This window comes from Rhinolophus sinicus, chromosome 18 (assembly GCF_057876585.1).
Source record: "Rhinolophus sinicus isolate RSI-liver-muscle chromosome 18, RSI-T2T, whole genome shotgun sequence".
Lineage (NCBI taxonomy): Eukaryota > Metazoa > Chordata > Mammalia > Chiroptera > Rhinolophidae > Rhinolophus > Rhinolophus sinicus.
Window position 1 is genome coordinate 92,509,649 of NC_142518.1, and position 12,324 is coordinate 92,521,972.

Genomic DNA, 12,324 nt, shown 5'->3' on the forward strand with positions numbered 1-12,324 from the left:
AGAAGAACACAGTTGGAGGTATCATGTTACCTGATATCAAACTATACTACAAGGTCATAGTACCAAAACAGTATAGCAGTGGCATAAAAACAGACAGATAGATCAGTGGAACAGAATAGAGAGCCTAGAAATAAACCCATGCCTATATGGTCATTTAATCCATGACAAAGGAGGCAAACGTATACAATGAGGTAAAGACAGTCTATTCAATAAATGGTGCTTGGTGCTGTGAGTTTCTATTAGATCTGAGAAAGAACGAAGTCAGCATAACTTTTTGATCCTCTAGTTATCAAGATATGATTTTATTTCTTGAAATTGTAATCAGATAAAAATGTTCAAAGTACTAAAGAAACTGAGTAGGGCTATTAGTGTACTCTTTTTCTTATTTTTCTAATTATTCAGGTGACATGCTAGAAATACCACACACGAAAATATAAAATGGTGGCATTTTCTCTCTTTAAAAACAATCAATGCTTTTATTTGTGGACTTCAAAGTATGTGAGAAATAAAGTTCTCAGCCCTGTGAGTTTGAGGTAAATCAAAGGGCTGTAAGTGTCATAGAAAAGTTTCCTGGTTCATTGTCCCTCTTCCAGGTAAGAAAGGAAACAAAAGTACCCAAAGCACCCAGGCAGATGCGCGTTCATTTCATTTTTATATTTCTCTTCCAAGTGGTCTTCCCCTGATAACTCATTTCCATATAGTTCTTCCTATGTCTGACTAAACCTCTCCTTGCTTTTCTGCAGGCCCACTTCCTCTTATTAATCTAGCCTTAGCAGTGCAGGAACTATTCACTGTCTTTCATATTGTCAAGTCTCATTTTGGTTCCAGAAACTCTAAAGGAAACTTCGAGAACTGAGTTAGAGATCTATAATCAAGTTTATATATGATCTCGTGGTCTTTATCATATCATAACCTTCCTGATAATGCTAGTCTACCTTAGTCAAAGTCATTTCTCCTCTCTGGTTACTAGCACCTCATCTGTATAATGAAATGAACATGAAAATATATTAAGAGAAAGAAAGAATCACCATACCAGTGCAAATTATTATTAAATCAAAGAGTCTTCCTGGAGATATTGAACTCTCGGGATTCAATCATAATTGCAAATGGAAAATGGCTAAAAATCTCTTTTTATATTGAGCTATTCATCATTCACATGAACTTTGGCGATACTGCTTAGTACTGAGCATCACATAGTTAAGTGCAAACCTATCTTTCAATACAGACCTATGAGAGAAGACAATGGAAAGAGGACTGTATCCACATCTATATGATCACTCTGGTATCATAGTAATTATCGCCATGTTAGTTGCCTACTCTTTCAGAGAGTTGACAGCTCCTTTGAATACTAGAGGACCATGATGTTGCTTAAAACAATGCATTCCATTTTAGTCATCATCTGGTTGGCTTCATGGATTCTTACACTTCAGTGGAAGTATTTGAGAAGAGGATTGATATCTCTGCTTCTTAAAAATCCATGTAGATCTCAAACCAGGAGGCAGCTGGAATTTTCTAGACAGGAACTTGGCATTATGATATGATAAGGTTTTAACAATCTTCTACTCTTTGGCCATAGAGTATCATCTGTATGAGCGAAATCACTGCAATCTTAGATAATTTGTGTAGCTGCAGCATCACTGAGGAAATGTTTCGTTGGGGGAATGATGAAATTTGATAGCAAATAAACTGAAGAATTCTGAGCTCACCTTAATACAAAAGCTGCACAGCAGCCAGATCCACAAAAAAAGAGTTTGTAGTCAAATATTGCAGTAATATCTAATTCAGATTACTGGTCTACCTCACAGAGGAGTTGGGACAGGAAACCCAAATTTCACTTATCAGTTATCCTTGGGCACTCATGAAGTTTCACCTAGTAAAGAGACAAGGATTCCATTAGGGACAGGCATTCTCTTCACAAGCACCCAGATTTAATGTTTGGCTGCTCTGAGGATGTAATTTCATGAATAGGGGCAAATGAAACATTCAGTTGATCGACATTACATACCAAGTGCCCAGCTATGCACACAGCTCCACCCTGGGAGTGACAAGAGACTAATAGAGAATATCTCGGCAAAGGGAAAGCAATTCATCAGCCAGACATGTGATCAATCAACAAATATTTCTTGAGCATCTATTGTATGTAAAACAGTGCATCTCTGCTAAAAAACACATCAGTCAGGGCCTTTGGAAAAAGGGGCTGATGACTGAGTTGAATGGATAAGACATATTTGTGTGAACAGATAACCAATAGTTCAATTGGCCTATAATCGGTGTCAAGTGATTCAGATGAATATAATGACCAAGGGTTTTCAGAGGTACAAGTGAACAATTCTAACTAGGATGACCCAGAAAGCCTTCTGGAGAAAACAGGACTTGTACTAGGTGCTGTCAGTTGGACAGGATTTTAACAGGTAAAAGAAGAGGGGGGGGCATGATAGGTAAAGGAAATGATATGGACAATGTACTGAAGTAGGTGGGCACAGTGCCTGTTTGGAGAAAGGTAGCAGATAACCTTGGATGAAACAGAAGACTTGTTTGGGGGATTAGCTGATAAGGAAGAACCATGGCATGTCAGAGTCTGAAGGGATTCTAAAGATGATAAAATCCAAGCTCTGGTCACCATATTCTCACCCAAACATAGCTTTGCCTAGTGTGACACCAGTGTTTACTATACATTTTAGTAATGGGTCCAGATTCCTAACATCTACAGGTATTGTAATTCTGGTATAGTAATTAGAGATAGATTTTGGAATTGAAGACCTGCCTAAACTACTCGCTGGATGTTCACCCTTGGGTATTATTTAACCTTTATTTCTTCACGTATAAATGTGAATAATAGTACACTAACTTAAAGTGGAGGCAGGAAGAAAACTAGAAAGAATGCTTGAAGGAGACAGAAAAGGAAGAAGTAGAGAGAATTCAAGGAAGAGGAGGTTGTTAATAGCATCAAATAAAGAAAACAGGTCAAGGAAGTTGAGACCTCTCAAAAGGCCACTTTGACAATCTGGAGGTCACTAGTAACCTTTAAGAAATTATTTTTAGTATAAGAGATGCAGTTTGTAGAAAAAGGTAAGGTAGGAGGGATGGGAAAGGAAGAAAAAGGAATGTGTTGTGAGAGACCGGAGCTGCAGGCAAAAACTCCTCCCTCAACACTGGGGGTGGGGCTTTGATTAAAGGGGGTCACAGGACTGAGTGATGTAATGACAACATGGGTATCTCAGCTTAGAAGTGAAATGGCTGGTAGCTCATGTAAGGACTTCCAACCTTAGCTTTCCTGCTTGCCAAGATGCAGGAAACGGTGACAAAGGACAAAAGAATTTTCTATTTACAAAATATCTTCCCTTTTCCTTTTGTCTAACACTACATAGAAAGAAAATACTATTATAAAGAAATTGCTCATTTATTATACCATAAGATTGCCAGCTGAACAATTATAAGAGACTCCCTATATAGTAAAACCTCATTAATTTCGACTATAGTAATTTGAAATTTGTAGTAATTTAACCTGGGCTAGTTACCTTTGTACTACTTACAAAGAAAAGGTTCACTAAGCAAATAATGTGAAAAAGATTTCAAGGAGGTTAATTTTGCCTGCCAGGGGCTCATTTCACCTATTTTAAAGAACATACTGTTTTTTTAAGAGCTTCAGTCTATTCATTATTTGAATGCAAATTGATTCTGCTAATTATAGATTAGCGTAATCTACTGCTAAAATCCTATATCTGAAACAGTTACTTTGGTCTCACTGAATATGCTTGTTAGAAATAAAACTACAATTCTTTAAAGTTAGTTCAGTAATTCTATCAATACATACCCTCTTTCCCCATTCTCATGAGTTAACTACAGCTCAGGAGGTATTACGCTAAATTAGCCTATCACTTATTATGAACACAGTGGAAAAACTAGTAAGTGATCAAAAAAGGCCTTAGAACAGCCAAAATTAATGTCTTAAAGTTGATGCCCTAAATCCTGTAACTCAGTCCACAGCTAATTTTAACTCTTGCTTAACATACTAATCTGACACACCAACTTGGAGAGCTGGGATTTTTTTTGTGTGTGTGTGTTTTTGTTTGTTTGTTTGTTTGTTTGTTTTTTAAGTTTGTAACAGATTAGAAGGAGAAAAAGGGCTGCTACATGAAGTGACACTGAGAAAAACTAGAAGTGACTGCAGACTGCAGAAAGCAGACCATGTGTAAAATGTGACAGTAAATAAATAAATTAAAAAACCACCAGTCTAAGACAATTTAGTGTAGAGTTAAAAGTCCTATACTCCTTAGTAAACCCTGAAAACTATCATAGAGTATTATAGTGCAGTACAATAACTGATGACTAGAATTATGCTTCTAAATGATCAAGCAAAGCTTAGATTATATTGAATATATGCCTTAAAAAGGCAGAGAACTTTATATTGGGGTGATCACTTCTTAAGGCATATAAATATCTAATAACTATGTTGTACACCTGAAACTAATATAATATTGTATGCCAACTGTCATTGAAAAATAATTTTATACACAGATAAGTTTATACACACACATATATGATTTGTATCCATAATGGTTAACCTAAAAATGTGAAACACGTTGATGCTTAAAAAGATGTTCATAATATTACCATATAATACTAATTATAACAAAATAAAAGCAAAATTTACTAAATAATTACTATGTGCTGATGTCATGCTAAACATTTTACCTGTATAATTTCATTAAATTCTGCTAACAATCCTAAGAAGTAGGTTTTAGTACCATTTCTACATTACGGATGAATAAAGTGAAAGTCACAGAGGTTAGGGACCTAACCCCAGGCCACAAACAGAGATAGAGCTGAGAGCAAAACTCAGGCCAGTTCCTTGGGTAAATACTATGCCTTCCCAATGCTCCAGAAAACACAGCTCTCTAAGAAGCACTTTTTCTCTTGAGGACTGCATATAGCTAGTCTTTTAATATATGTTTATTTCTCAAGCTTGTATTTAGCAAATATCTTGATTTATAAGCAGGAAGACTTATGATCTAAGAGTCAGATATGATGTTATATGTTTGTTACCATGCTCCATGTTATAAGTTGAATGTAAAAGTAATAGTAAAAAATGGAACAAAACAAAATAAAACATGAACATGTCTAGTAGACCCATTCCAAAATCTGAGATCAGATCAGTCTCTATATACTGAGAATACTATCTTCAAATGAATAGCCATGTAAAAGATGACATTTTAAAATATCAAATTATTAGATGAGATCTGGTTGTCATATAGTGTTCCCACTCATTTTGGAGAAATTTAACATGAGAATAGGCCAATGGAGCATGAAGGAAAGGGGAGGGCTACAGGGGAGGCTTTTATAGAGTATTTATCAAAATTTGTTCATCACCTGTTCTAAGAGAGGTATGATGGCAAAAAACACATGTGAGCATAGTGAGTACTGGAGGAAACAGGGGTAGAGTGGGGAGATGCAAATATCTTCATTAGCATTAAAAGTGAGGGTAGCCTGCCACATGGACATATAAAGAAAAATACACAGTGAAACCATTCACTCATGCAATTCCTTCTACCTAAATTAATGTTCTTTACTCATCTCTTTAAGGGCCAGCTACAATTGTCACTTCTGCTGTGAAGTGTTCCACAATGCCCAAGGCTGAATTAAATTCCCCTGCCATTTGTGCTCCCATAGCTTTTTTTTTTCCTTTATACATTTACACAGCACTGATGAGACTCTTATTATTAGAGTTATTTATGTATGTGCTCCCCCACCCTGTATCCCTCCATGAGTTCCTTGAAGGCAGAGGGGTCTCTCATTTCTAGAGTGCCTACAAATCCTAGCACAGCGCCAGCCACATACTAGGCTCCAGGAAAATGTCGACTCAATAGCACTGGCATAAGAGAATGCATTATCACCTAGCTTACCTGAAGGAACATTTGTTCTCTTTCTTTTCTTGTTGGACTCCCCTCCATTCTCAATGAGGCCTTCTGTGACCAGACGGCCACTGGCACTACCAAACTGCAGGGGCTCGTTGTTGTTGGCAGGGTCAAAGGGCAGCTGGTTCAATCCTAAAGAAGAAAAACAAAAGCCAAAATCCAGACTCCATTAAGGACTGGGATATTTCCATATTTTATTAGATGAGCCACTAGAGGAAAACTCTAAACCTTAAAAGCTTGAGAGTAACAAGTGAATTCCTTAAAGCCAGTTGCCCTCTGTAATTTTTACAGATCTTGTTGACAAGTAGAATTAAAATAAAAGTTCTTATACTGTGATTCTGTCATTTGTAAGATCCCTCCCATTTCTGAGAAATTAACATGTTTGGCCACAAGCTATCAGTTATCTTCTACCTCCTTCCTTAAAAAGATAGAACCCTCTTTATTTTTATTCTTTTTTTATTAGTTTCAGGTGTACAAAACAGCATAGTGATTAGACATTTATATATCTCACACAAAGTGATAAATCCAATAAGTCCATTACCCATCTGAAAGTCTACATAGTCATTACAATGTTACTGAATATATTCCCCATGTTGTACTTTACATCCCCGTGATTTTTTAAAATTATAGTTGGAATTCAATATTATTTTATGTTAGTTTCAGGTATACAGTGTAGTGGTTAGATATTTACATATTTTATGAAATGATCCTCCTGATAGGTCTAGTACCTATCTGACATCATACATAGTTTTTTATAATATTATTGACTGTCAATAGGACCCTCTTTAAATGTGGCTATAGTTGGACCCATTCTTCCTTTGAAAAAGCTTGGCCATGTATTCCTTAGATTATCTCGTGGCATTTTTCCATTCTTTCATCACAAGGGTTGTTGAATTGATGAAGATATAATGATTAGACTATCCTGATGTCAAAGTCACTTCCAACGATAACATAGAGGTTTCTAAAAAAGAAAACTTTAACTACATAGCAAATGAGAAAAGGAAACAAAGATATAAGACTCACAATGGGGGTCGGGAGTTATTTTGTAATTGGAGTGATGGGGAGTTTGGACCCAGGTTTGGGTAGTGTTAGTCCCATTCTATTCAAATGACGTCAGAAGCACGCTTTCTTATTAGCTGCTACACAATATAAAATGGCAAAAAGCATTTTCTACTCCCTAAGACTTACATGATTCAGCCAAGGATGAACAGAGAGTTTCTTACTCCTCTAGCAGCAGAACCTGGAATTTTCAAGTGTTTCTATAAACTCTATGAAATGTGGAATCAAATGCTTTGTTAAAGCCCTGACGTTAGGTGATCTCTCCTGAGCCTTTTATACACTGGTTCCCTAATACTATCAGAGGAATCAGGTTGGCCTGCCATGGCTCATTATTTAACCCTCAATTTTTCTATGACCCACAGCTATACAATTCTTGAGGTAATGTGAAATGTCAATAAAAGCTTGGAACCCAGTCCTATATCTTTGTGAGTCCTATATCTTTGTCAATCAAGTTTCAGTAAAATGAATGCTAAGGTTCTAAAAAAATGCCTTTACATTATTATCTTTAACAAAAAGTGTCCGTATACTAATAATCAAACTCCACTTGGAACACCTGCATTGAATGTCTTCTGGGACATGTCAAACATTCTTCCTTTACATCATCTCAATAACTAAGGAATGAAAACTTGCTTCTTTATCTTAAGTCAGCTGTTCACTGCATCACATCCATGTCCTATGAAATCCCTACCATGACTAGAACTAAAGAAACAAACACCAATTGCTGTGTATTAGAAAACGTTCAGATCACGACCAAGACAATTTTCAAAGAACACTAGAGGTTTATATAATTTATAAAGATGTTTTTTGTAACTAAGTATTTCCAAAGTCAAATATGATTAGTGTACTATTCCTAAAGTTTTCTTGGTATTTCTTTCTGTGATATCATACTAGCAAAAATAAGTTCCATGGAAGATTAAATGGTATAGTGGAAACAGTATGTGCTTTTCGGAGCCTTATAGATCAGAGTTCAAATGTTGGCTCTGTCCTTTATTAGTTGGGTAGCTTTTGGCAAATCTTATAATCTCTCTTAGTCTTAATTTTCATAATGTGTAAAAGGGGAGTGATAACATTGCACCAGATTGTTGCAAAGATATATATATATATATATATATATATATATATATATATATATATATATATATATATATATATATATATAACATATATATATCATAACATATATATATTTAAAGTTATGATTATCTTATTATTATAAATAAATTTAAACAAACTTTTTCCCTATAAGTTTGCAAGTTCTAAAAAAGATTTCTCTCTCTCTCTCTCTCTCTCTCTCTCTCTCTCTCTCTCTCTCTCTCTCTCTCCTATCTTACAACTGTATCCCTGGTACTTAGCACCATGCTTCCCACATGTGAGTGTTGAATGAATGAATTAATGCTCAATAGGTAGGGATATGTGTCTTGCGGAGCGGCCTGCGGGGCCTCTGGTCCCGCTCCCCACATAAGAACGCAGGATATGGGGGCCGGCCCGGTGGCTCAGGTGGTTAGAGCTCCATGCGCCTAACTCCGAAGGCTGCCGGTTCGATTCCCACATGGGCCAGTGGGCTCTCAAACACAAGGTTGCCAGTTGAATTCCTCGAGTCCCACAAGGGATGGTGGGCTCTGCCCCCTGCAACTAAGATTGAACATGGCACCTTGAGCTGAGCTGCCTCCCAGATGGCTCAGTTGTTGGTTGGAACGCAGGCTCTCAACCACAAGGTTGCCAGTTCAATTCCTCGACTCTCGCAAGGGATGGTGGGCAGCGCCCCCTGCAACTAAAATTGAACACGGCACCTTGAGCTGAGCTGCCGCTAAGCTCCCGGATGGCTCAGTTGGTTGGAGCACGTCCTCTCAACCACAAGGTTGCCGGTTCGACTCCCGCAAGGGATGGTGGGCTGTGCCCACTGCAACTAGCAATGGCAACTGGACCTGGAGCTGAGCTGTGCCCTCCACAACTAAGACTGAAAGTTCAACAACTTGAAGCTGAACAGAACCCTCCACAACTAAGATTGAAAGGACAACAACTTGACTTGGAAAAAAAAAAAAGAACGCAGGATATGGCTAGGCCAAAAAGGAACACCCACGGAGCCATAGAGAGGGGAGTGATACCACTATATTCTCTCTGGCAGCCAGGGGAGACACACGCAGTAGTAGCCACATGATCTGCAGACCACTATTCACTTCTCTGCCTGCCAACCAACCAACCAATCAACGCAGCCCCGCAGTTATATCAGTAGCCAATTGGCTAACCGGTTACAGCTGATGGCCAACCAATCACAGTTGATAGTCACTTACTACCTGAGCCAGCACCTCCCCATGCGAGGCCAAGAGCCTGGAAACTGCTCTCTGGGACTCTGTACCCACAATAGGTGACTCATTCTATTATCTCTTATAGTTAAAGACTTGACAGTTGATAATGAAGAATTAATGGGTGTGATCTGGTCAAGATGGTGGAGTAAGTAAACACTGTCCTTTCCTCTTCTCATGATCATATCAAAATTACAACTACAGTATAGAATAACCATCATTGAGAATCACCTGAAGTCTAGCTGAACCAACGCCCTACAACTAAGGATATAGAGAAGAAGCCAGCTGAAGATTGGTAGGAGGGGCAGAGACTTGGAACAGGCTGGTCCCGCACCCACGTGTGAAGGTTAAAAATAGGGAGAAATATCTCAGCTGTGGAGGTTCCTCCAGAGGAGCGAGAGGTCCAGTCCTACATCAGGCTCCTCAGCCCAGGTTCCCAGCGCTGAGAGAAGTCCCCACAACTTCTGGCTGTGAAAACCAGCAGAGATTGTGGCTGAGTGAGAAGAAAGGTGGCTGGAGTCCCAGGCGATCCTCTTAAAGGGCCGGCACAAAGATTTACTTGCTGACCAACTGACTGGCTCTGATCTCCAGTAACACTGGGGCAGCAGCTTGAAAGATGCCAGAGACATAAGGGGAGGGGCTCATTTGCTGGCTGCAGGGTGAGGGCTGGAGGGGCAACTTTATCTTTGACAGAGGAGCTGATGGAAGCCATTATTCGAATCTCCATGAACCTGGCTAACACCATTCATTTGCCTTCCTTCCCTGAAACCCCACTCCACCCAATTTTCAGGCCCACCCAAGCCACTTCCAATGGCTTTTCCATATGCATGGCTTGTCTTGGCTCATGCCGCAGACTTTCCTAAAAGTCTTTTAAAGGTCCACAAAATGCAAACAAGCAGCACCTGACTTCAGCATGTCCAGTACCTCTGGCTGAGCAGCCCTAATCCCAGCACTAGCGACAGCAGGCCTATTCATCGCTTGGCCACTTGAGGCACCTACAAGCCCAGAGTAGGTAACAGCCATCTGTGGATTGCTTTGAGGCTCATGCCAGGTGGCCCTAGGGAGGGCCAGGCTGTGACTGAACTTGGCCTGCAGTGGGGCCACACCCAGGATGCCCCAAGGGTGGCACACCTGGTGGCTAGCTTTGGACCCAGCTGGAGAATCACCCGGCCTCCTGCAGAGATGACACACCCAAAGGGCACACTGGGCAAGCACAAGAACCCTGCTAAAGTGAATCCTGCTCTGTAGGGTCAGTTGCTGTATCACAGATCCCCCACTGTACTTACAGCCTGTTCTCACAATCAATCAGCTTGAGGATCAATCCCTGTCATTGATGTGCAAACAGTGACCAAGGCTCAAGTACAACAGGAGGGCACACACAACCCACACTAGGGACACACCTGGAGCACCCAGCTCAGGTGACCAGGAAGACTGTGCCACTGAGCCCCACGGCAAACCTACTACATAAGGCCACTCTAGTAATACTGGGAGACATAGCAGCCCTACTTAATACTAGAAAAAAACACAGGGAGGCACCCAAAATGGGGAGACAAAAAAACAAAAACAAAAACAAAAAAACATGTCTCAAATGAAAGAATGGAACAAAGCTCCAGAAAAAGAACTAAACAAAATAGAGACAAGCAATTTATCAGATGCAGAGTTCAAACCCCTGGTTATAGGGATGTTCAATGATCTCAGACAGAACTTCAACAAAGAGATAGGAAACATAAAAATGGAGATGGAAAATATAAAAAAGAAACAGTCACAAATAAGTAATACATTAATGGAAATGAAGAATACATTACAAGGAATCAACAGTAGATTAGATGATGCAGAGGATCGAATCAGTGATTTGGAAGATAAGGTAGCTGAAACATGCAATCAGAACAGGCAAAAGAAAAAAGAATCCCAGAAAACTGAGGAGAGTTTAAGGGGCCTCTGGGGCAAGCATACAAACATTTGTATTATACGGTTACCAGAAGGAGAAGAGAGAGAGCAAGGAATTGAAAACCTATTTGAAGAAACAATGACAGAAAATTTTCTTCACCATGAGAAAGAAATAGATATACAAGCCCAGAAAGCTCAGAGTCCCAAACCAGATAAACCCAAAGAGGCCAATACCAAGACACATCATAATCAAAATTCCACAGGTTAAAGACAAAGAGAGAATCTCTCTCTTGCAAGTGCGCTTTTTTTTTTTTTTTAATTAGAAAACATTTTCATTTGTTTCCCACGGATATTCTTCAACTTTCCTGGTTGAACTTAGGCATTCCCTTGACTTTTCATTTTTAGGCATTAAAAAGTACCTTAGTCAGTTACAACTGAATAGTTAAAAGTTATAAACTCTTCCCCAATCCCCTCTGCCAGCCCACCACACAAACACAGCCAGCATCTGTGGATGGGAGTCCAGGGAGCAGGATGGCCTTCTATCCCCCCAGCCTCATGCTTCCACCCTTCCTCCTCCAGCATTCTTTTTTTTTTTAATTAAAGTTTATTGGGGTGACAGTTTTTAGTAAAGTTACATAAATTTCAGGTGTACAATTTTGTAATTCATCATCTATATATCACATTGTGTGTTCACCACCCAGTCAGTTCTCCTTCCATCACCATATATTTGGACCCCTCTAACATCACCTGCCATCTCCCTCCCCCCTTACTCTCTGGTAATCACTAAACTATTATCTGTGTCTATGAGTTATTGTTTCTTCATTTATTTGTCTTGTTCTTTTGTTGTCTTCAGTTTTATATACCACATATCAGTGAAATCATATGATTCTCCAAAGATGGAAACTTAAAAGCAGCAAGAGAAAAGCAGTTTTTTCACCTACAAGGAAGCTCCCATAAGACTGTCAGCTGATTTCTCAACAGAAACTTTGCAGGCCAGAGAGGACTGGCAAGAAATATTCTAAGTGATAAAAAGCAAGGACCTATAACCAAGATTACACTATCCAGCAAAGCTATCATTTAAAATCAAAAGACAGATAAAGAGCTTCCCAGACAAGAAAAAACTAAAGGAGCTCATCAACACCAAACCAGAATTACAAAGA

At 39.1% G+C, this 12,324-nt stretch overlaps 1 protein-coding gene across 20 annotated transcripts in view; it reads right to left on the minus strand.

The window, feature by feature from the left end:
* ENOX2 (ecto-NOX disulfide-thiol exchanger 2) overlaps positions 1–12,324 on the minus strand; it is a 431,677-nt gene that overhangs the window by 259,280 nt on the left and 160,073 nt on the right. For 18 of the 20 annotated variants that reach the window (XM_074323652.2, XM_019716148.3, XM_074323651.2 and 15 more), the window contains one exon: positions 5,904–6,047. The exons of the other annotated variants lie outside the window; for them this stretch is intronic. Coding sequence is in view for 7 of the 18 variants with exons in the window: in XM_074323655.2 (XP_074179756.1) it covers positions 5,904–6,047 (144 nt within the window). In the remaining 11 variants the exon portion in view is untranslated. The remainder of the gene's footprint in view (positions 1–5,903; positions 6,048–12,324) is intronic. 20 annotated transcript variants of the gene reach the window in all.